The sequence below is a fragment of the Stegostoma tigrinum genome, chromosome 34 (genome assembly GCF_030684315.1).
Source record: "Stegostoma tigrinum isolate sSteTig4 chromosome 34, sSteTig4.hap1, whole genome shotgun sequence".
NCBI classification, from domain to species: domain Eukaryota; kingdom Metazoa; phylum Chordata; class Chondrichthyes; order Orectolobiformes; family Stegostomatidae; genus Stegostoma; species Stegostoma tigrinum.
In genome coordinates, this window is record NC_081387.1 from 11,628,944 (window position 1) to 11,653,807 (window position 24,864).

Sequence of the window (24,864 nt, forward strand, 5' to 3'; positions counted from 1 at the left end):
CGACTCTGCAACCTTGTAATGATTTATCCAGCTTCCATCGCCGTTTCCGGCCGGGCACTTTGCACCAGGACAACCCATTGTTTCAATATATCCTCATGACGCCCACTGCTGCTTTTTTTTTATTTGGCCGCCCCCTCAAAATAACTCAAATCCACGTCCTTTTGGCCACTGAAAACAGTTTCCCCTTACTGAATCCATCAAAATCCTTTGCCGTTTTGGATGGCTCCGACAAATTTCCATCTCAGCCTCTGCTCTGGTAAGACTTATTCCGATCCTCTCCAGGTCGGCTGAAATTATTTCGGCGCCTGACGGCATTCTAGCAAATCTTTCCCACACCGTTCCCACAGTCTGACATCCCTTCCTGAAGTCCGGGCCCAGGGCCAGTCAACAAATTGACAGTTTATGTGGGAAAGGCAGGCAAGCAGAGATGAGGATTATTAGTAAAACTACAATCTCAGCGAATGAGGGATAGGACTCAAGTGGAGTTGGGGAGGGTGTGCTGAATGGCCGCCTTATGTCTTATGATTCCAAAGCGGAAACATGGCTGCACAGGAAAAATCAGAAGTAGCACAGAGAGAATGGCTTTGGGTTTGCTACTGGCCAACGGGATTGTCGAGCAGCAGAGGGCCAGGTAAACATCTGGCCAACGAAACGCCCAAGCGGGGAGAAAGGAAGGGTCACGGGACCCGAAATGTTAACTCTGGTTTTGCCTTCACAGACGCTGCTGAGCTTTTCTAGCGACTTTGTGTTTTTTTTTCCCTGATTCACAGCATCCGCAGTTCTTTCGGTCTTTATTTAGGGAGGTCAGTGGTTTTCAGATCAGTTCCAGTAACTTGCTGTGTGCCAAGGCTAAACACCCATATAATATGTCCTGCCAACATTAACTTCAAAGTGCACAATCCTTCAGATCCTGTGGATGAGGATAACCACGTGAAGGGTCCCTTATGGTAAAGGGGATATGGGTTGTTACACCTGCATTGTTACTTACAAACAGGCTGGTGCTTATGACACTCAATCTCTATTAACCCTGTCAAACCCAACACAATGCTCAAACTGGCCTGTTTTGTGGTAAAGGACGGTGACCACAAACTGAGAAGAAGTGGCAAGATTTTCAGCAAGAAACGGAGAGATCAGCAAACGCAGATTAACCTGCTATCTTGATGGTGAGAGCAGAAGATGCTTCGAGAAAGCAAATGGAATTCTGACAGCTACGCACCCGCAAAGGGGGATTAAAAATACAAGCAAGGAAGTGATGCTGACTTTGCCCCTGACAGCCGGAAATGGGTGTGCAGCTATGGGCTGTATCACAGGAAGGACACTGAAGACAGTGCAGTGAGGGCAGTGGGAAATTCATTCCAATATTCGCAGTGAGACTAACACAAATCGACTTTATTGTCTCATCTACCCCATCTGTGCCAATCTCTCCCTTTGATGCAGTGCCCATCCCATGCCTTTCCATGCCACCCTCTCATGCGCCCGTCTGTCACTCTCATATAACCCCTCCCACGCCATCGCTTTTTCTCCCGCTCCATCCATTTCATTGCAGAATATCCCTCAGAGAAAGGAGAGAATCCAACATCCTGAGAGGATACTTTTTGTGGGATGTAGGACACAGAATCGAGCCACACCGCACCACCTGCCAATGCTGGCAATACGGTCAACCACAAGCCTCTCTTACCTGAGCACCACCACCTGTAGGTGTCCCCAAATCCGCTCACGACCCTGACCTGGGAACGTATCACTCTTTGGTCACTGTCGCTGGGGTATAATCCTGGAACTCTCTCCCCACTGTGGGTCTGCCTACTGCACATGGACCGCAGGAAGGCAGCTCACCCCCACCTTCAAAAGGAGCAACTAGGGAGGGGCAATAAATGCTGGGCCCACATCCCGTGAATGAAAAGAAGCTTCTAACATCGAATGATTATTCCCTGCTCCCTCATGCGCTTGTCTGGTTTCCCTTTAAATCCATTCGCCTTGACCAGTCTCTGTGATGGTACGTTCCATATTCTCACCGTCTCGCTCCGGGTAAAATTTCTCCCGAGTTCTGAACGGATTTCTTGGGAACAATCTCATGTTGAGGAAGTCTAGTTCTGCTCAGCACCCCCACCCACCTTCACGAGGGGAAACATTCTCAAAGCCTTCAACATTTGCAAAGACCTTTGTCGGGTCACAGACTTAGCCTCACTACTTTGAAAGCCAGCAGTAGCCTGTTCATTTGAGAGGGGCCTGGTAATCACTGATTGCCGTCACGGCGATAGCCGAAAGCTGAGTCGTACTGAGACCTACTGAACACAGAGTGCCTTCCTTCAGGGAGCTGGAGCACTGGTTAAAAGGGGAGAAAGTCGGAGAGAGAAACACCTTTGACCATCAGGAAATGGTCAGCACATAGCGCCCTCAAGGCCGTGGGGACCGACGAGACAGGGTGGATCCTGTCGTGTGGTTCCAATGAGCAGACTGAATGAATTGGCAGAACGCCTCATCGTGACATGGGACTCTGTGCTCTACAGCCTGTTCCCGTGGGACGCACACCGAGACAAACATCAACTGCCCCGGAGGACCATCAGCTCAGTGAAAGGCATTCTCTGGTCTACCCGAACCTTGTTGGCTTTCCACAGCAAGGAGCTGACCCTGACCGAGTGTTGCAGACTGGCACATTCCAAGGTCCAGGACTACGTGCTGAGGGACGCACTAAAGCTTGGGGCAGCTGCAACCAAAGGGCAGTGGGGAAAGGCCACCGTCTGGAGTCAAAGTTAAATGGGCGTCCGCTCAGTTATCGGATACCCCCTCCCCGGTGCCTTAAATACATGTAAATATACTCTTGCACAAGTACAAAATCCCTTTGGTTTGTTTGCTGAATAGCATCAAACTCCAGTGTTTGTCTGTTTCTTCATGTGCCACTTCTTCAGAACCGAGCTGCTTCAACGACTATGCAAGCACATAAAGATATTTTTTCTTGTAAAAGTTTATAAAATCATGAGGGGCATGGAAAGGGTGAATATACAATATCCTTTTCCCAGGGTAGGGGGAGGCCAAAACTAGAGGGGCACAGTTTAAGGTGAGAGGGGAAAGATTTAAAAGGGACCTGAGGGGGCAATATTTTAACACAGACGGAGGTGCGTGTATGGAATGAGCTGCCAGATGAAGGGGTGGAGGCTGGTACAATTACAACATTTAAAAGGCATCTGGGTGGGTACATGAATAGGAAGGGTTTAGAGGGATATGGGTCAGATTCTGGCAAATGGGAACTAGATTAATTTCGGATATCGGAGCAGCATGGGCGGTTTGGACCGAAGGGTCTGTTTCCATGTTGCATACCTCCATGACTCTGCGACTCTAATCGGCCAGTCCCTTTCTGTGCACCGATTTCTCTGCTCCTTGGCACGGGCAATCTCAGAAACGAAGGGGTGACTGGCGTACAAATGCACCGCTCTTTGTGTAAGAGCATGGTTCCTGTAGACTTTTTCCTGCGTGACCCTGAACCGCAGCCATACACTGACACGTCACCGGAACAAGAGCGGCGTGTATAAGCAATCAGGCCCCCGGGGGGGAGTTATCACTTCACAAGATCCAGATGCAAAACGAGAAAGACTTGTGGGGCGGGGTGGGAAGCTGTGGGAGCAGCATTGCGCATTCCCTCCCGAGAGCCGCCCATCCCAGCCCCGTAAGCAGTGCCTTAAATATAGTCCTCAACAGCCACACACGCACACTCACCTCTGCATAGTCCTTCACTGCGGTGTCCAACATGACCAGATCAGTCAGGAAGGTCCCAAGGTATGGCACTGTGCCCTGAACCACGTTCTGTGGAGACACAACAACACGGGAGATCAGGCTGAGCGCTTCGCGGAACCTCGGCCCCGTCGACAGCCGAACTCAGCAGCTGCCTTTCCTCGTGCTCACTAGACAGCAGTCGCAGGCCGGGTCACGCCACTGGGATTGCGCACGGCCACACAGACTGGCGAAGTGGAGGGGAGTTTCCAATCCCTCTCCATCCGGGCAGCGCGGTGGCTCAGTGGGTTAGCACCCACTGCCTTATAGCAGCCGGGGACCCAGGTTCAATCCCACCCTCGGGCGACTGTGACGGTGCGGAGTTTGCACGTTCTCCCCCCCCAGCCCCCACCACCCCCGTGCCTGCTGGGGTTTCCTCCCACAGTCCGAAGGTGTGCAGGTTGGGGTGGATTGGCCGTGCTGACTTGTCCAGGGAAACACAGGGTTACAGGGGAGGGTGGGAGGTGTGGTGTGAGTCAGGGTGGGACGCTCTTCGGAGGGGCTGGTGTGGACTCGATGGGCCGACTGGCCTGCCCCCCGCACTGGGGGGATTCTCTGATCACAAGGTGAAGGCTCTCGTCACCAACTTCTCCTACAGGGGCAACTAGGGATGGGCAGTAAATGCTGGGTCTAAGCCAGCAACGCCCGCATCCCACACATGAATTAAAAACCAAAAACGGGCTTATGTCGAGTGGGGAAAGAGGGAGAGCGTACCCTCCATGCTCGACACCTAGAAACAAGGCAGGAATTGAGGAGTGAGCTCAGCAGGCCAGGTTATCAGTAACTTGTGGCTTCAAAGATGGCGGCCCACTTACCTTATGGACTTTAAGATACAGATGTTTCCCTTCCTTCTTGGCCCTGTTTCTACTTTTTTAAAAAACATTCTGTTTTACGATCTAAAATGATTGTTTTGTTTTTGTATTTGAGATGGTTGTTTCTGTGAAATTCCGGTTCTTTGTATCTAAGATGGTGCCAGAGAGCAGTGCCTCTGTACACTGCTCCCTGTACTCCCATACTAGCACGAAGATGTAGCCAGGCAGTCTGTGTGCGTTCAGATGGAGTGTGATGGAATGCCCCCACTTGCCTGGATGGGCACAGCTCCAAAAACGCTCAAGAAATTCGACAGACTTCAGACTACAACAGCCTGCTTGGCTGGTACACGAGCCCACCAGCTTCAACATTCACGCTCACCAAGATAGGTGTCAAAGCCTGGCCTCACCAGCACTGGCCCACATCGCCAGAATCAACGAAGAACAGCTTTTTCTGATGATGTACACCGGTCCAAATCAGCAGGAAGAACACAAAAGCAGTTCGCGATTTCAATGCACAACTCAGAGGTGCAGAGAGATCTGGGGGACCCGGCGGACGAATCACAAGGAGTTAGTATGCAGGTACAGCAAGTGATGAGGAAGGCAAATAGAATTCGCAAGGTCACTGCACTGTACAGAACTTTGCTGGGGTCCGAATCTGATGTAATATGTTCAACATTGGTGTCCTTTGCAAAAGGAGTTCACAGAGGATACACCTTAAATGGCTTAAATAATGGAAGAGAGTTGAACAGTTTGGGCCGGTGGCCAAGGCAGATTGTTGGCTAACAGAGGCCAGGTGGAAAAGTGGAAAAGTCAGTCAAACAGCCACAAATTTATCCATGAGGGGACAGGCTCACAAGGCCTGGCAGTTTTCTCCCGCTCCTAGTCTGCACAGCCTAAGGAAGACACTCAAGCCTGATTTGTGGGGTTTTTTTCTGGGGGTGAGAGTGTTCTAGATGGGCTTCCAGATAGCAATCCCGAGCTGCTCAAGTTTCAGTTTCCAGTTATGCCTGCTCAGTCTGGGCCCGTTTCCACCCCAAAGGACCAGATAAAGTTACCGACATCGCAGATAACTAGGAAAAGCTGCTGGAGATTCGGGCCCACTCTCGCGGAAGCCGCAAACCGGTACCGTTTCTCGTTTCCAAACACACACAAGACGTTAAACTGAGACTTACGGGAACTTTCTGGTCCTTTGGCTTTTTCAGGTGTTTCTTGTCCAACGTGGCGAACTTTGATGTTCCCTCCTGCAAATTCATCAAAACATGGATAGAGTTTTCATTTTCAGACCCTTGGAAGCAACCGCTCAGACGCAGGACTTATTTCCCAGGATGGGTCCCACTAATCAATGCCAACGGTACCAAGATTAGATCCCCTCCAGTGTGGAACAGGACCTTCGGCCCAACAAGTCCATACCGACCCTCAGAGCCTCCCCCTGTAACCCACCTAATCTACACATCCTTGGACACTATGGGGCAATTTAGCATGACCAATCCACCTAGCCTACACATCTTTGGACAGTGGGAGGAAACTGGAGCACCTGGAGGAAACCCACGCAGACACGGGGAGAATGTGCAAACTCCACACGGACAGTCACTTAAGGGTGGAATCGATCCCGGGTCCCTGGCACTGTGAGGCAGCATTGCTAGCCACTGAGCCACCATGCCTTCACTATCAAAGAACATAAAACGGTATTGCGCAGAAATGGGACCTTTGGCCCACGTACGTGAAGCTGAATTAAACTTCCTTGGTCCACATCCCTCCACTCCTTACACGCACTTATCAGAAAGCCCCTTAAATGCCCTTATCGTATCTGCCTCCACCCAACAGCTCTGGCATCGTGCTCCAGACTTCTACCACACACTCTGTGTAAAACACTTACCCCCACATCTCCTTTGAACATTCCCCCCTCGCATTAAATGCACGCACCCTCGTGGGATGAGGCGGGGGGGATTCATCCTTGGAGAATGGGTACAGTTGGGGCAAGGACAGGGTGGGCAGATGAACCACACGTGCATTGGAGTGCCAATGGGAGTCTCACTATGAAGGCAAAGACTGGGGGGTGGGTTCCAGTCCAAGTGATTAGACGACGCAGCAAACTCCAAAGGTGACAAAAAGCCTTGCAGTGGCACTGAGCCCTCAATTTCTATCCCACCCCCCACCCTTCTGCATAAAAATGTTGCCCTTTAGGGCCCTTTTAAATCTCATCCCTCTCACCTTAAACTTATGCCCTCTAGTTTCCGACTCCCCTACTCGAGGAAGAAAGACCATGACTATTCACCCTTTCTGCACCCCTCATGATTTTATAAACCTCTATAAGGTCACCCCTCAGCCTCCAATGCTCCAGGGAAAATAGCTCCAGCCTATTCAGCCTCTCCCTGTGGGTCAAACCCTCCAACCCTGGCAACATCCTTTCCTTTCAAGTGTAACAACATCTTTCCGACAGTAAGGAGACCAGAACTGAACACAATTATTGCAAAAGCGCCTTGTACAGCTTACGGAAGGGAAATCTGCCATCCTTACCTGGTCTGGCCTGTACGTGACTCCAGACCCACAGCAATTACCCGGGTCTCTGGATTAATGAACTATCGACAATACTGCTAGGCCATTACCTCTCCTTGCAGTGCAGTGGTGGTGCCCCTACCTTAGAGTCAGGAGGCCCGTGCTCAAATCCTACCTGCTGCATAAGAGTGTCATAACATCTCTGAACTGCATATTTGGAAAATATCTACTGGCAGCAATATTTACTCTCCAGCATGAGTCCTGCCCTCTAATGGCATTATTCCTGCAGATGATAGCTCCTGGTACCCTGGGGAGTTTGCTATTTCTACCAGCATCTGACAAGGTGAAAACACCTTAGTCTGACCAGATCACAGAGCTCATTAAAGAGAGAGATGGGGGGGAAATCACCATGCCTCAGGTGAGGGGAGAGCTTGAAAGGGAGAGTTTTTCATGATAACTTCAGCTGCTGTGGGAACTAAACCCACGCTTGTTAGCATCTCAAACCCCACAGGAGCAGTGAGGCGTCTCAGCGGTTAGCCTCACAGTGCCAGCGACCCGGGTTCGGTTCCAGCCTTGGGTGGCTGCCTGTGGGAGTTTGCATGTTCTCCCCACATCTATGTGGGTTTCCCCGGGAACTCCAGTTTCTTCCCACAGTCCAAAGATGTGCAGGTTAGGTGGACTGGCCATTTCAAAGTGTCCTGGGATGTGCAGGCTGGGTGGGTTAGCCGTGGAGTGATAGGGTAGGGAGTTGGGTCTGATTGGAATGCTCTTTGGAGGGTCAGTGTGGACTCGGTGAGCTGAGTGCCCTGTAGGGGTTTTGTGACTGCTCCCTCCCCCCATCCTCCCCAGTATGTGGCACAGACTAACAATTGTTTGAGAAGGGGGACTGTTCTCAAGTAGCAAGAAACTTCATTGAAGATCAACAATCAGGAAGACTAAATAAAAACTGAAAGAACTGCGGATGCTGTAAATCAGGAACAAAAACAGAAGTTGCTGGAAAAGCTCAGCAGGTCTGGCAGCATCTGTGCAGAAAAAGAAACAGAGTTAATGTTTCGGGTCCAGTGACCCTTCCTGAGAACCGTTCTGTTGAGCTTTTCCAGCAACTTTGGTTTTGAATCAGGAAAACCATACTTGCTCATTGTAAAGTCATCTCACGACTTTAGGGAGTTGGAGCAGATCCATCAGCTCCTTCTGAAAGCTAAATTGGAACTATCCACTCACAGACAGTGTGTGAAATCAGGAGAATAAGCGGAGTCCAAGAAACAGAAATATTAGTCCCTTCAAAATCATGACATAGCAACAACAAACAGAAAATAGGAACAGAAGTAGGCCATTCGGCCCTTCAGGTCTGTTCTGCTATTCATGACGATCATGGTTGATCATCCACTTTTCACCCCCCGCATTTGACACCTTTAGCCCAGTGCTGCCCAACCCCTTCCCGAAAATGTGCCAGGTCTTGCCTTTGGCTGCTTTGCGTCGGAGAGAATTCCACAGGCTCACTACTCTGTGGGACAAAAATAAATTTCCCCTGATCCCCGTCCTAAATGGTCTACCCTTCATCCTTAGACCGTGACCGCTGGTTCTGGACTCCACCCCCAGCCCCTCCAAACACCGGGGACATCCTTCCTCCCGTCTGCCCCATCTAGTCCTGTTCGAATTTTATAGGTTTCTGCCATATAGCCCCCCCCAACCCCGTTCACTCCAGCCAATACAAAACTAACTAATGCAACCTCTCCTCTTACATCAGCCCTGCCATCCCAGAAATCAATCTATAATCTGTACAAAAGTAACCGTTTTGAATCTGCCACTTATTGTGTATAATCTAGAGCTGTACGCAACATTCAATCTTTCTGATTTCGCAGTGCACCATTGTCTGGCTGCATGTTAATATTGAACACAGAAATCTACATTTTACGGCCAAAATCAGAATTCCTCACCTTGATCAGCAGCTCCCGGCTCTGGGAATAGTTGTTCTCCTCTGAAAAGATCTCTGACAATTCATTGTAACTCCGAAAGATTTCCCTGGAAATGAAGGAGACACAGATGTACTTTCTCAACAACCCCAGAGAGTGATTATTCAGATCGTGTTTCAGAACGGCCAGGGAAAAGCAGACTGATCTAATTTATTCTGACACTGTCAGACTGAGGAGATGGCTCTTGGGAAATCTTAGCTCAGTTGGAATCTGCAGAATTAGCCCCAGTCCACACTATAGCTGGAGTTCTGGGAACATAGCTCTAGTACTGGGAATTGTAACCCTCTTCCACACTGGGTATAGGAGCATTTCTTCAACAGAAAGGCACTCATGTCAATTTTGCACTGTGCTGGAAATCAGGGAACACTACATCATAATGAGACACTGACCCTAACACCGCATTACCGCCAAGAATCTGGGAATGCTTGTGGAATGTAGAGACACCAATCCCGATTTACGCTGTTCTTTGGAATCGTGGTTCGCGGCTACAGAGCTGACTATTCCTGGGAATCTGAGAGGCTTGCTCCAATACTGAGACACTGCTCCCAACGCGCTCTACTCTTGGGAATCGGACAATTTTGCTCCATTACTGGCCAGGATGGTTCCCGGGAACGCGGTCCAAACTCAAAAGCCCGGTGCCAATTGCCACCATCCCACGGAATCCAGCATCGCCACTCCAATGCCAAAGCAGGAACACCACCATCCGCACCCCTCCACACCCACCCCGGGCATACCATCCATTCTGGGAACGTTGCCCCAATATCGGGATCTGTTCTGCCCCTCCGCCCTATACCTGGGAATCTCCTCCCATGTCTTCTTCAGTCTGTGCACCGGGTTCGACTGGAGAGCGGAAATAATGGCATAGAGTGAGGAGAAGTTCTTCAAAGCCCGGCATTCCTAGAGACGAGGACATGGGAGGAAACAGAGTGAGTTTCAGACAAATTCCTGTCGGGAACACTCAGCATTTAGTAAGCTTGGATTTTCGGCTCAAGTCGTGCAAACTTTCTGCACAGACCACCTTCCCTCACACTCCCTAACACAGCAGGGAAACGAGGATCTAAGGGAAAATCAAACAGAGGTTTCCAACTTCCGAAATCTCAGTGCTAATGCACATTCACCCGCCGACATGGGGCTGTAGTGGAGATTGTGTGATTGCAGGGAACCCTTGGAGATGGGAGAATGCGTGTGATCAGAACTGTGCCCGTCCCTGGGAGGGTGCAACTGACTGGTGGAATAATAGCCAGAACTATCCATTCGAAGACCCAGGTCATGTTCTGGAGAAACTAGCATTTCTGAAGAAGGGTCTCAACCCGAAACGTCAGCTTTCCTGCTCCTCTGATGCTGCTTGGCCTGCTGTGTTCATCCAGCTCTACACTTGGTATTCTCAGGTTCTGGAGACCCAGGTTCAAATCCTGGCATGACAGAGCTTGATATCATTAAAACTCTGGAACGATGATGATGATGATGATGATGACGACATTGTCAGTTACAAACCCCATCTGGTTCACTGATGCCCCTTAGGGAAGGAAACTGCCAACCTTACCCCATCTGTTACAGGTGACTCCAGACCCACAGCAATGTGGTTGACTCTTAACTGCCCTCTGGGCAATTAGGGATGGATAATATCTCCCAGTCTGGGTGCAAGGCCCCTCAATCCCACGCATCAATAAAGACAAGCGGACGATGGCCTGTTAATGCACTAGTTAACCAGCTGCTGAGCTAGTCTGAACTGAGGGACAGAGTGGTCGGGGGGCGGGGAGAGCTGGTGAACCCACGGTTCGAGATCCCTCGTACCAACGTGCCCACGACCTACCTCTGCCACGCGGATCCACTTCTCCAGGATGCGTGCCCGCTGCTGCGGCCGGAGTTTGGTGTTGCTGAGGCAGGAGCTGATCACGCAGTTGGCGAGTTTGTTGAACTGTCGGACGGTGGCCCAGACGGTAGGGGCTAGGTTCTCCTTCCCTTTCTTGTCACGCTGCGACCAGATAGAGCCCAGGCAGTGGTATGGCACCACCTTCATGAAGAGCTCCTGGGGGACAGAGAACAGCCGGTGTGCCACGCTATCTACTAGCTGTGAGGCACTGGGCGCATTCCCCCAGCCCCATACCGACGATATCTGACGGTATCTCTGCTTACTACCTTCATGTCAAAGCATGGTCCTCTGGGGTGGTTGGTAAGTGAGACAGGAGAGACCGGGAACGTAAAGGAGAGATAGGGGAGACCGGGAACGTAAAGGAGAGATGGGGAGACCGGGAACGTAAAGGAGAGATGGGGAGACCGGGGAAGTAAAGGATAGATAGGGGAGACCGGGAACGTAAAGGAGAGACGGGGAGACCGTGAAAGTAAAGGATAGACAGGGGAGACCGGAAACGTAAAGGAGAGACAGGAGAGACTGGGAACGTAAAGGAGAGATAGGAGAGATCGGGAACGTAAAGGAGAGATAGGGGAGACCAGGAACGTAAAGGAGAGATTGCGGAGATCGGGAACATAAAGGAGAGATAGGGGAAAGCGGGCAAGTAAAGGATAGAGAGGGGAGACCGGGAACGTAAAGGAGAGATAGGGGACACCGGGAATGTAAAGGAGAGATAGGAGACACTGGGAACGTAAAGGAGAGATGGAGAACGTAAAGGAGAGATAGGGGACATCGGGAACGTAAAGGAGAGATAAGAGAGGCCAGGAATGTAAAGAAGAAATAGGGGAGATCGGGAACGTAAAGGAGAGACAGGGGAGATCGGGAACGTAAAGGAGAGATCGGGGAGACCGGGAACATGAAGGAGATACAGGGGAGATCGGGAATGTAAAGGAGAGATAGGACAGACGGGGAACGTAAAGGAGAGATCGGGAACGTAAAGGAGAGATAGGGGGCATTGGGAATGTAAAGGAGAGATAGGAGAGACTGGGAACGTAAAGGAGAGATCGGGAACGTAAAGGAGAGACAGGGGACATTGGGAACGTAAAGAAGAGATAGGAGAGGCCAGGAACTTAAAGGAGAGATTGGGGAGATCGGGAACATAAAGGAGAGATCGGGAACATAAAGGGAAGATAGGAGAGACTGGGAACGTAAAGGAGAAACAGGGGAGGCCGGGAACGTAAAGGAGAGATCGGGGAGACCGGGAATGTAAAGGAGAGATAGGAGAGACTGGGAACGTAAAGGAGAAACAGGGGAGGCCGGGAACGTAAAGGAGAGATCGGGGAGACCAAGAACATAAAGGAGAGATGGGGAGACCAGGAACGTAAAGAAGAAACAGGGGAGGCCGGGAACGTAAAGGAGAGATCTGGGAGGTCGGGAACGTAAAGGAGAGATAGGGGAGACAGGGAACGTAAAGGTGAGATAGGAGAGACCGGGAAGGTAAAGGAGATATAGGGGAGACCGGGAACGTAAAGGAGAGATCGGGGAGACCGGGAACATAAGGGATAGACAGGGGAGATCAGGAACGTAAAGGAGAGATGGGGAGATGGGGAGATTGGGAATGTAATGGAGAGACAGCGGAGATCGGAAACATAAAGGAGAGATAGGAGAGACTGGGAATGTAAAGGAGAGATAGGAGAGACAGGGAACGTAAAGGAGAGACGGGGAGATCGGGAACGTAAAGGAGAGATAGGAGAGACCGGGAATGTAAAGGAGAGATAGGGGAGATTGGGAAGGTAAAGGAGAGACAGGGGAGATTGGGAACGTAAAGGAGAGATCGGGGAGACCGGGAATGTAAAGGAGAGATAGGGGAGATCGGGAAAGTAAAGGAGAGATAGGAGAGACTGGGAACGTAAAGGAGAGACAGGGGAGATCGGGAACGCAAATGAGAGACAGGAGAGATTGGGAACGTAAAGGATAGATAGGGGAGACCGGAACGTAAAGGAGAGATCGGGGAGACCGGGAACGTAAAGGAGAGACAGGGGAGATCAGGAACGTAAAGGAGAGATCGGGGAGACTGGGAACGAAATGGAGAGACAGTGGAGATCGGAAACGTAAAGGAGAGATAGGAGAGACTGGGAACGGGAGACCGGGAACGTAAAGGTTAGACAGGGGAGATCGGGAACGTAAAGGAGAGATCGGGGAGACCGGGAACGTAAAGGAGAGATAGGAGAGACTGGGAACGTAAAGGAGAGACAGGGGAGATCGGGATGGTAAAGGAGAGATGGGGAGATTGGGAATGTAAAGGAGCGACAGGGGAGGCCGGGAACGTAAAGGAGAGATTGGGGAGACCGGGAATGTAAAGGAGAGATAGGGGAGATCGGGAACGTAAAGGAGAAACAGGGGAGATTGAGAACGTAATGGAGAGACAGCGGAGATCGGAAACGTAAAGGAGAGATAGGAGAGACTGGGAATGTAAAGGAGAGATAGGAGAGACTGCGAATGTAAAGAAGAGACAGGGGAGATCGGGAACGTAAAGGAGTGATCGGGGAGACCGGGAACATAAAGGAGAGACAGGGGAGATCGGGAACGTAAAGGAGAGATAGGAGAGACTGGGAACATAAAGGAGAGATCGGGGAGACCGGGAACTTAAAGGAGAGATCGGGGAGATCAGGAACGTAAAGGAGAGATCGGGGACACTGGGAATGTAAAGGAGAGATAGGGAAAGCTGGGAACTTAAAGGAGAGATAGGGGAGACCGGGAATGTAAAGGATAGACAGGGGAGATCGGGACCGTAAAGGAGAGATAGGGGAGATTGGGAACGTAAAGGAGAGACAGGAGAGACCGGGAACGTAAAGGAGAGATCGGGGAGACCGGGAACGTAAAGGAGAGATAGGGGAGATTGGGAACATAAAGGAGAGATCGGGGAGACCGGGAACGTAAAGGAGAGACAGGAGAGACCGGGAACGTAAAGGAGAGATCGGGGAGACTGGGAACGTAAAGGAGAGACAGGAGAAACCGGGAACGTAAAGGAGAGATCGGGGAGACTGGGAATGTAAAGGAGAGATAGGGGAGACCGGGAACATAAAGGAGAGATCGGGGAGATCGGGAATGTAAAGGAGAGATTGGAATTTAATCGGATATAACCAGAATAGCAAACTGTGGACCGTTCTGCCCATCGCTGCTGTGCCAGCTCCTTCTGACAGCTTTCCCATTCATCCCACTGCCCTTCCCCTTTCAAAAATCTCAATGAAAACCAATAATGTGGTGTGTTGTATTTCACAGGCGCCAAATCTGCCCTCCACAGTTAAACTGCTCTGCAAGTGAACTCTTCATAGTGCTATCTGCTTTAAATAAACTGTAAATCAATGTAAATAAAAAACAAACACCACCTAACACTTTGGTCTGAAATGATTCGAGTTCCCATCCTCGCCTTCTGATTTAAAGCTAACCTGCGCAGTAAGACACTCACTGGGATTAAAACCAGTTGGAGCGTAAAGCGTAGATCTGACCAGCTCCTTCTCCCCCTGGCACCAGCACAATCACCATGGTCGTGCGCCTGCTGGGCACCTCCGGCCAAATGCCAACACTGCGCCTTGTGTTTGCTGTCTATTTGCTTGCGTTTGAATGGTTAAGGAAGTGCTGCAGATAGCTGTACAAACAGGATAACTCACTCAGCCCGGGCGCCTGTAACAGCACCGTCTGACGTTGCCTGCCACGGCCCATCAGTTTCATGAAGGTCCAAGGTGTACGTGTGCATCACCACACTATCGTGACAAGAGATCGTTTTAAATTAGACGCTCTCCGGCCGTCTTCCCAAGCCTCTAGCTTTCCCTTTAACCACACCCTAGCAGGAAAGGCATAGAGCTCCTAAATGGGCTGTGGGATGGTCTGCCTGAGGACTCAGTAGGATAAACCTAGAGGTAGACACAGGAACAGCGATGATAGGAGTAGGCCATTCAGCCCCTTTTGAGCCTGCTTTGCTATTCAATACGGTCATGGCAGACCAAAGCTAGGGACTATAACCATAAGATGGCTACTAATAAAGGGATAACGAGGGGTAGAGCTGGATGAACACAGCAGGCCAAGCAGCATCTTAAGAGCACAAAAGCTGACGTTTCGGGCCGAGACCCTTCACCTGAAAAGTTCTCCTGGTGAAGGGTCCAGGCCTGAAACATCAGCTTTTGTGCTCCTAAGATGCTGCTTGGCCTGCTGTGTTCATCCAGCTCCACACTTTGTTATCTCAGATTCTCCAGCATCTGCAGTTCCCATTATCCCTAACAAAGGGAACTCAGGAGAAACGTCTTTAGTCGGAGAGAGGTGAGAATCTAGAATTCCGAGAGAAAGTCATTTCGAAGTCGAAACATTAACTTAATTTCTCTGCTCACAGACAGCTGCCTGAAGCTGCTGAGTATTTCCAAGAGTTTCTGTTTGCATTTCATTACAGCAGTGGGTGAAATGATAGCATTTTAAAGAAAACATTCGCGGGAGTAAGGAACATCATGCTACATTGATGGGTGTGCCTAAGTAGAGGTGGGAGGAGAACCATGTGGAAAATAAACAGTGGTTCGGAAGTTCTGGCAACATCTTGGTCATATTTTGGACTCGGAATGGGAATTCTGTTTTTCCTCTCTCTCTCTGTAGGAGCCACAAGGTTCCTCTAGCACTCGCTGCTTTTTGAGTCCAGGTGTCAGCACAGTGAGAGAACTCTGCGTCATGGTCAGGCTCAGTGGGTGAGCGAGTTCAGGCCCTGGCTATGAGCCGGGTAAAACGACAGCAGCATTTCACACTGACACCAACAGCTCGAGAGGCCCGCGTTCGCCACTTACAGCTCCAACTGTGACTCGCCAGGGGGAGCATTCCAAGACTGGGATCGTTTTAGCCTCAACGGCAGGGCTGGAGCCTCCCCCTCTTGGTGGGCGCAGGTTTTACAGCTCACCAGTGCTAACTTGGGTGAACAGCAAAGCTTTTTGTTCCCCAGGGTAGGGGGGAGTCCAAAACACACAGGGGCATAGTTTTAAGTGAGAGGGGAAAGGTTTAAAAGGGACCTGAGGAGCAAAATTTTCACACAGAGGGTGGTACGTGTATGGAGTGAGCTGCCAGAGGAAGTGGAGGAGGCTGGTACAGTTACAGCATTTAAAAGGCATCTGGTTGGGTACATGAATAGGGAGGATTTAGAGGGATATGGACCAATTGTGACTAGATCAATTTAGAATATCTGGTCAGCACGGGCGAGTTGGACTGAAGGGTCTGTTTCTAGGCCTTACGACTCTTAGCCTTCACTAGGAGTAAAACCAGGCTATTTTCATTTTCACTCCATTTTCAACATCTCCCTCCCTCTCCTCAGGTCTGTAGTGGCTGGGAGAGGGTAAAATGAAGCCCCATTTTTGCACAATGAATACCCCAAGAAAGGGGACCTCCTCAATCACAAGCAGCTTCACTTGTCTCAGACTAGGGATTCTTCTGACCGTAGCAAGGGTTGAACTTAGAAAAACTGATAAGCGCAGCTTGTGTGGCACAGCACAGCATGGCAAAGGCTGTAATCGGGTCTATAATCCTGGAACTCAGAAAGCACAGTAGTAGCCATCAACTGCTGGACTTGTTTCTCAGCGTCGAAGAGGGCAGGCAGGAGGAACATGGATAGGAGGTTCTGCCATTCCTTGATCAGGACACAAAACTATGGAAAAACAAAAGCATATGTCTCTCCATCTGTTCCAACTGTTTGCTAAGTTGGCAGATGCTTTCACTATGAAAATGGTCCAAGAACCATGAATGCATCTAGCCGTCAGCAGCCAATGTTTGCACAGTGCAAAGGTTTTTTTTCTGACTGGCATATTTATGTTCTTTCTCTGAGCAGCCTTTTTCAGCGCCTGTGTGTCTATTCACACAATGTCAACAGGAGGAAATCTAGTTTTTTGCCTTTAACTGGGAAAAACGTTTCTTTGTTCATTGACTCGAAGAGGACCTCGCTGGCCGGGCGAAAATTATTGCCCAGAGGTCAGCTAAGAGTCAACCACATTGCTGTGGGTCTGGAGTCACATGCAGGCCAGACCGTGTAAGGATGGCAGTTTCCTTCCCTAAAGGACATGAAGCAGATGGGCTTTTCCAATGATCGACAATCTGTTCAGGGTCATCATTAGACTCTTAATTCCAGATATGTACTGAATTCAAATTCTACCATCAAATGGCCGCGTTTGATGTTAGACCAAGGTCAGAGGGCCATTGCACATCAAAAGGAATGAGTGACAATGGTTATGCTTCCAGGCTTAAAGCTGTTGCTATTACTCTCAAATCCTTTAAGGTATCGTTAGTCATGTCTCTGAACTGAAATGGTTCCAGCTTTACCGAAATGCGCTGGTAGGTAGTTTTCAAATGACTGCCTCCATGCCAGAGCTGGTCAAGGGAGAAGGGGTGTTGGAAAAAAACTTGTTGGAAGCAGGAATGGGAGTTGGGAATCGCAGGAAGAGGGCGCTCCCACCAGCGTTAAAGGCCTTCTGGCTTTGTCCTGACTCCACGAGAACATGGACCGTAAGCACAGAGGGAGGTTTTGCCCATTAAAATTCATCTTCTGCCATAGAGAATTCAGTCAGTCCCATTTTTGCCCATACGATCCCCAAATCTCAAGAACCCACCCAACACCCTTTTGGAATCAGTTACCATCTCCATTTCCAACACCTTAGCTGGCACTAGGTCGCAGTTGTATAGCATGTTGGCCATAGACATATGGGGGAGACAATGGCCTAGTGGTTTTATCGCTAGACTATTAACCCAGAGGCACAGATCATGGAGACCCAGGTTCAAATCCTGCCATGGCAGAACTTGAATTCAATAAGTATCTGGAATTGAAGGAATCTAATGATGACCGTGATCCCAATGCCAATTGTTCGGGGAAAAACCCATCAGCTTCACTAATGTCCTTTAGGAAGGAAACTGCCGCTGCCATGCTTACTTAAACTGGCCTACATGTGACTCCAGGCCCACAACAATGCAGTTGACTCTTAACTGCCCTCTGGGCTATTAGGGGTGGGCAACAAATGCTCCCTGGCCAGCAGTGCTCACATCCTATGAATAAAGGAGGAAATAAATCCTAAACTAAACCCAGATAACAAGGTGTAGAGCTGGATGAACACAGCAGACCAAGCAGCAACTTAGGAGCAGGAAATCTTTTTTACTGATGAAGGGTCTAGGCCCAAAACGTCAGCTTCCCTGCACCTAAGATGCTGCATGGCCTGCTGTGCTCACTCAGCTCTACACCTTGTTATCGCAGGTTCTCCAGCATCGGTAGTTCCTACTGTCTCTAAACTAGTCCCACCTGCCTACTCCTGACTCACATCCCTCCAAAACTTCCCTATTCATGAACTTATCTAAATGTCTATTAAACATCATAACTGTTAGCGAGTTTTGAGAAGATTTGTAGCTCAGGTTGAGGTTCTGGATGTGAGGTTGCTTGCTGAGCTGGAAGGTTAGTTTTCAGACGTTTCGTCACCATTCTAGGTAACGTCATCAGTGAGCCTCTGATGAAGCGCTGGTGTTATGTCCCGCTTTCTATTTATCTGGTTTATATTTTTATTTACCAGATAAATAGAAAGCGGGACATAACACCAGCGCTTCGTCGAAGGCTGACTGATGATGTTACCTAGAATGGCGACGAAACGTCTGAAAACTAACCTTCCAGCTCAGCGAGCAAACTCACATCATAACTGTACCCACTTCCACTAGCTCCTTTGAAAGTGCATTCCACACATGCTCTGCGTAACTTTGTTTGTGTACAAAGGGTGTACCTCACAGTCCCTTATCCATCCCTTGCTGCCACCACATTAAATCTGTGTCGACTAGTCCCTGGTGTCAGTAGCTGATGGCAAGAGGTTCTCTTTCTCAACTTACTCTAGCCCTTGAGGCTCTTATGACCCCTCGGCCACCCTCGGTGTAACCCCAGCTGGTCCAGCCTCAGTCTGCAGCTAAAATCCCTCACCTCCTGAGCTGTTCTGGGAACTCTCCTCCTACAGTGAACTGAAACATCCTCCCCACTGGCCTGACCCGCTCAGCGTATGCCCGCATTTCCCCGATTTCGGCTAATGGAGCGTTCAGAGAGAGCCGTGACCCAAGTCTCACCGCTTCGATCATCGTCAGCTGCGATGCCGTCACGTCTGCGGTGAAAGTCAGAATATCGACTGTTTCCGGCTTGCTCCCGGTCTCCTCAGTCTGTGGCAGCTCGCGGCCCTCCTGGTCTTGAGCTGACAAGCCGAAAACACTGGTCACCGGGACACAAATAAATGCAAAACCTGTGCACATATCAGTGAGCACAGCAGGGGGCGAAGGGGGAGGTGGGGAGGGAGCATCGGTAGGCACAAGGGAACCATTTCTCGAGGGGTGGGATGGTCTAAGCATTGGACATCACGGAGAAAAACCTGGAATCGCCTCCCCTTGGGAAGGTTGGAAAAAAAGGTCCCAGTGGTGCCCTCAAAAAGTCAAAGATAACTTCTGATGCTGGGCCGCTGTGTTCACTTGAAGTTTGTGATTGAGTGAGAAAAAGATTTTTATTTTTTTACAGATTTTAAAGGCAGTGAGCAGTAAGACAGAGGATCAGCCCAAATCATGTCAGTAATGACTGCAACAGGGTCAGCCGGCTCGGATTCACAGAATACGAGCTCCTTGATTGGGGCTGTTAATCTGGTCCAATAAGGGAGCCCTGGCTGACATAAAAAGAGAAGATACTGCCACTCTGATAGCTGCCCTGAGTAGGCAGTGCTGAGGTCAAAGACTGTACATGTGCAGATGAACGGTCACTGTACGGCGACCTCTGTCAAGTTATTTCAATACTGAAGGGCAGAGCAAGCTCAGAAGGGCTGAACGGCCTACTCCTGCTCCTAATTTCCATGTTTCTATGATTCTGGTAACCAAACGTATTCCAGGATGTGGGACATGGAATGGTGTGTGGAGTTTGGTCAGAAATCAAACAGGATCCTATTAAGTGTCAATACGAGGTTGAGGAACAGAATGCCCACATTTAGCACCATCGGCGGCACATTGCTGGACTCGGCAAACCGCAAGGGGAGAGAGGCCATTGGGACCACGCTTCCAAAAGGGGTGGCACTAGTATGGTAGGTCTCTTGCTGCCCTTTGGCATTCCTTCCCGACCATTCTCCTTGTCGTGCGGCAGTGCCTCAGAATTTGTGCCACCCGATCTGGGAGGTTATGGAATTCACTCGAGAAGGTTTTGAGGGGAAAGAGGAGGCTTCAATACTGGAACTGGAAGTTTGGCGGGGGGGGGAGGGAAACAGGGAGCGCAGGCCTCGGGTATTCAGAGGAAGCAGGGAAAGGCAGGCGGTATAAAGGTAGCATTTCTGTAACAAGTGACAGACGAATAAATATTCACGCATGCGTTGGCTTTTCTCCCCCCCACCCCTTGATCGCTGCAATTGGGTTTGAGAGGGCACTCCCATCAACAGCAAGATGGCAACTGCTGAGAGAAGCCTCAGAGCTGGCAGAAATGTGTCTGGGAGTCCAAATAAACCACGCTTCCTGGCCTGCCCTCATCCAGGTCGTCCTTTTGTCACGGTCTCACAGAATTCCAGTTGTTTCGTCAAGTTTGATTTCTCTTTTGTAAATCCCTGCTGACTCTGTCCAATCCCACCACTGCTTTCCAAATTCTCGGTTCTCAATTCTTTTATAAGGCACTCTAGCATTCCCAAATACCTGCCCCAACCCTGCAACCACTGAGGTCAGGGTGACTGGTCTATACTTCCCAGTTTTATCACGGCCTCCCTACTTAAAAAGTGGGATTATATTTCACCACCCTCTGAGCTATAGGAACTTTATAGATCACAGAAGCCCTACAGTGTGGAGGCAGGCCCTTCGGCCCCACGAGTCCACACTGACCCTCAGAGCATCCCATCCCTCTTATCGACACCTCTCTGAACACTACGGGCAATTTAGCATGACCAGTCCGCTTAACCTGCACATCTTTGGGCTGTGGGAGGAAACCGGAGCACCCGGAGGAAACCCAGACAGACACGGGGAGAACGTCCAAACTCCATGCAGACAGTCGCCCAAGGGTGGGATCAATCCCAGATCCTGGTGTTATGAGGCAGCAGAGTTAACCACTGAGCTACTGTACTAGGAAGACAATTACCAAAGTATCCATTATTTCCAGGCCCCCTTCCTTAAACGCTCTCGGGTGTGGCATATCAGGCCCTAGAAATTTATCTGTCTTTATTTCCATCAATTCTTCCCAAACCATTTCCTTGCTATAATAAAACGGAGTGCATCAGATGCCAGAAATTCGAAACAAAAAACAGAAATCGCTGGAGAAACCCAGCAGGTCTGGTAGCATCTGTGCGGAGAGAGGGCCTAGTTAACATTTTTCAGTGACCCCTCCTAACACTGCTGCCTCCGCACAGCTGCTGCCAGGCCTGCTGGGTTTCTGTGCTTCTGCCTACCAACTTCCTTCAGTCCTCCCTCTTCATGAAAAGCTGTGCTCACCAACATTTCTGGCCTGCCACTTGCACATACGTCTTCAGTCGGCCAGTCATTTTGTCGTTCCCTGTTAGAAATTCCCTGTCTTCAATAGTTTTTTTTCTCTTTCACACACCCATAGAAACTTTCAGTGTCAGTGTCAAGTGTCCCACAAGCTCACTGTTAGAGCAGGGTAATCGGCTTTTTCCATTCTTAATCAATTGCTTTATCCCTCTTCTGTTCCAGATTGTTTCTTTTTGTGGCTAACGTGGATCTATCTCCAATTTTCCTCATAAAGCATCGTTTGGTCCACCTTTCCTATTTTACTTCTGCATCAGACAAACAAAATGTTGGCGGTCACTTTTTCCACCATCGTCCCTTTCGAGTGACACTGCCCGATCTAATAGCGCCAGCTGGTGCCTCGCACCACCTTGGTTTCCCCTCCTCAGATTCGGGAGCTTTGTCCCAGAATCAACTAAGCCACCCTCCAACTTGAGCAGTGCAGGTCATTCATCCGGATGCTTGGGAGCTGAGTCGATGGGTGGACTCAGGTTGACAGACACGTCGGGGAATTGAGCACAAGCATCACGTTGCAGTTTTACGTGACAGGTCTCACTTAAGAGTACAGCGCTCAACTCTGGTCCCCACACTACAGGAAGGAGGTGGAGGCTTTGGACAGGGTGCAGGAGAGGTTCACCAGGATGCTGCCTGCATTGGAGGGGATGAGCTATAAGGAGAGGCCAGAAAAACTCAAGTTGTCTCCTCTTGAGCAGTAGAAGCTGAAGGGAGACTCGATAAAAACCTATAAGTTGATGGAAAGTACAGACAGGGTTGGCAGAATCTTTTTAACCCCAGAGTTGAAATGTCTCACACTAGGGGACACACATTTAAGGTGAGAGAGGGAAAAACATCAAAGCAGATGTGAGGGATAAGTTTTTTTTAATGCAGAGAGCAGTAGGAGTCCGGAGCGTACTGCCAGGGGGTGTTGTTGGAGGTAAATATGGTAGGGGCTTTTTAGATATGAGTATGCAGGGGATGGAGGGATATGGGCCAAGGGTAGGCAGAAGGGATTAGTTTCATTTGGCGTCAGGTTTGGCACAACATTGTGGGCCGAAGGGCCTGTTCCTGTGCTGCCCTGCTGTATGCTCTCATGTTTCACGTTCTCAAATTGTCTTTCTCCATCGTGTGACCACAATTATTGCACAATTTTCTCGCTTCACTTGGTTCCACAAATTAATAAACAAACATTCTAAAAAGTACAACCCAGCTTCCCTTTTATTTCAATGCTTCCAAATTTTAGTCCTAATCTGTGATCATTGAAGCATGTTTGAGGCCTTACACTCAGCCTGAAGTAATGTGATTCAGGGTTAATCCTGCAGTGTTGTTCGGGGGGGTAATTGCAGACCACTGTTAGGGTGTAACTACAGAGCGCTGTTGGTGAAGTAATTCCAGAGTGCTGTTGGGGTGTAACTAGAGAGTGCTGTTAGTGGGGTAATTACAGAGCACTGTTGAGGGCGTAATTACAGAGTGCTGTTGGGGGGTATTTACAGAGTGCTGTTCAGGGGGTAATTACAGAGTTCTGTTGGGTGGTAATTACAGAACCCAGTTCTGGGTGTAATTACAGAGTTCTGTTGGGTGGTAATTACAGAACCCAGTTCTGGGTGTAATTACAGAGTTCTGTTGGGGGGTAATTACAGAGCCCAGTTCTGGGTGTAATTACAGAGTTCTGTTGGGGGGTAATTACAGAGCACTGTTCTGGGTGTAATTACAGAGTGCTGTTGGGGGATAACTACAGAGCACAGTTGGGGGGGTAATTACAGAATTCTGTTGGGGGGGTGATTAGAGTTCTGTTGGAGGGTAATTACAGAGCGCTGTTGGGGGGGTAATTACACAGCACTGTTCAGGGGGGGTAATTACAGAGCGCTGTTGGGGGGGTAATTACAGAGCATTGTTGGGAGGTATTTGCATTGGGCTAGCAGTGGGAGTAATCTCAGAACTGATTGTCAGACTGGGAGGTGGTAATCAGAGAGTAATGTTGTGGCAGTTTAGTTAGCCCACTGACTTAGGAGGGGTAATTCTTTGGGAGAGAGTTGCAGGATACAACCCAGCCTCAAAGAAGGAACAGATGGTAATTCTGAAGTCAAAAGGGATCTGTCACATCAAGGGGAACCTAGAGGCAAGCTATTCTCCCATGGACCTGCTGGCCTTGCTGAATTAGCTAATGGTGTTCATGATTCTGGCACATGGGATTATATTTGAGCAAATATTGACGAAACCAAACAAGACTGCATACCATCTGTCGGTACTTTCCCATCGCTGATCAAAAGACTCTCATTCTGTAACAGGAGATCCTCAGCTCGCCGCTCCAGCTCCGAGCCCCCAAATTCCCGTCTCATATAAAGCACCAGGCGCTGCAGTGACGCACGATCCAGGCCTTGGAAATCTTCAGAATACTGTTCCAGCCACGTGGAGAATACAGACGAGGCCACACTGCAACATGAAGGCAGGGCAGTTAGGAGAAGTATCACTGCCCAACTGGACCTTGATCAGATGGGCGATGGGCCAAGGAGTGGCAGATGGAATGTAATTTAGATGAATGTCAGGTGTTTGATTTTGGAAAAGCAAATCAGGGCAGGAATGCTAAGGTCCTGAGGATTGCTGCGGAACAAAGAGACCTTGAAATGTAGGTTCATAGTTCTTTAAAAGTGGCGTCACAGATAGACAGGGTAGAGAACAAGGCATTAGATATACTTGCCTTTACTGGACAGTGCACTGAGTACAGGAGTTGGAAGGTGATGTTGTAGCTGTACAGGATATTAGTCAGGCCACTTTTGGAATACTGTGTTCAGTTCTGGTCTCCCTACTAGAGGAAGGATGGTGTGAAACTCGAAAGGGTTCAGAAAAAGATGGACAAGGTTGTTGCCAGGATCGGAGGGTTTGACCTATAGAGAGGGGCTGAGTAGGCTGGGGCTACTTTCCCTGGAGCTATGGAGGCTGAGGGGTAACCTTATTGAGGTTATAAAATCATGAGGGGCGTGGATAGGGTGATTAGCCAAGGTCTTTTCCCCAGGGTCGGGGGGAGTCATAAACTAGAGGGCGTAGGTTTAAGGTGAGAGGGGAAAGATTTTAAAGGGACCTGAAGGGCAACTTTTTCAAACAGAGGGTGGTGCGTGTATGGAATGAGCTGCCAGAGGAAGTGGTGGAGGCTGGTGCAGTTACAACATTTAAAAGGCATCTGGATGTGTATAGGAATAGGAAGGGTTTAGAGGGATATGGGCCAAATGTTGGTAAATGGGATGAGATTAATTTGGGATACATGGTCGGCACAGACAAGTGGGACCATGGGGTCTGTTTCCATGCTGTACATCTCTACGACTTTTTGAAATATCAAGGCCAGAGGTGCCGGGACAGCATCAGCAACTACACTATGCTACCTTTCTAATGCTGTTTATGTCAGTAAATGTAACTCCGCAGTCCATCAGCGAAGGGAAGAAGAGAGAGCGGGGTCATTCAT

General features: G+C 49.6%; 1 protein-coding gene across 6 annotated transcripts in view; it reads right to left on the reverse strand.

Moving 5' to 3' along the window:
- LOC125446425 (ral guanine nucleotide dissociation stimulator-like) overlaps positions 1-24,864 on the reverse strand; it is a 167,445-nt gene that overhangs the window by 21,391 nt on the left and 121,190 nt on the right. For all 6 annotated transcript variants that reach the window (XM_048519987.2, XM_048519989.2, XM_048519988.2 and 3 more), the window contains exons 5-11: positions 23,644-23,840; positions 19,008-19,129; positions 10,860-11,075; positions 9,840-9,943; positions 9,011-9,095; positions 5,750-5,818; positions 3,712-3,798 (exon numbers count right to left, since the gene is read on the reverse strand). In XM_048519987.2, coding sequence (XP_048375944.1) covers positions 3,712-3,798; positions 5,750-5,818; positions 9,011-9,095; positions 9,840-9,943; positions 10,860-11,075; positions 19,008-19,129; positions 23,644-23,840 — 880 coding nt within the window. The remainder of the gene's footprint in view (positions 1-3,711; positions 3,799-5,749; positions 5,819-9,010; positions 9,096-9,839; positions 9,944-10,859; positions 11,076-19,007; positions 19,130-23,643; positions 23,841-24,864) is intronic.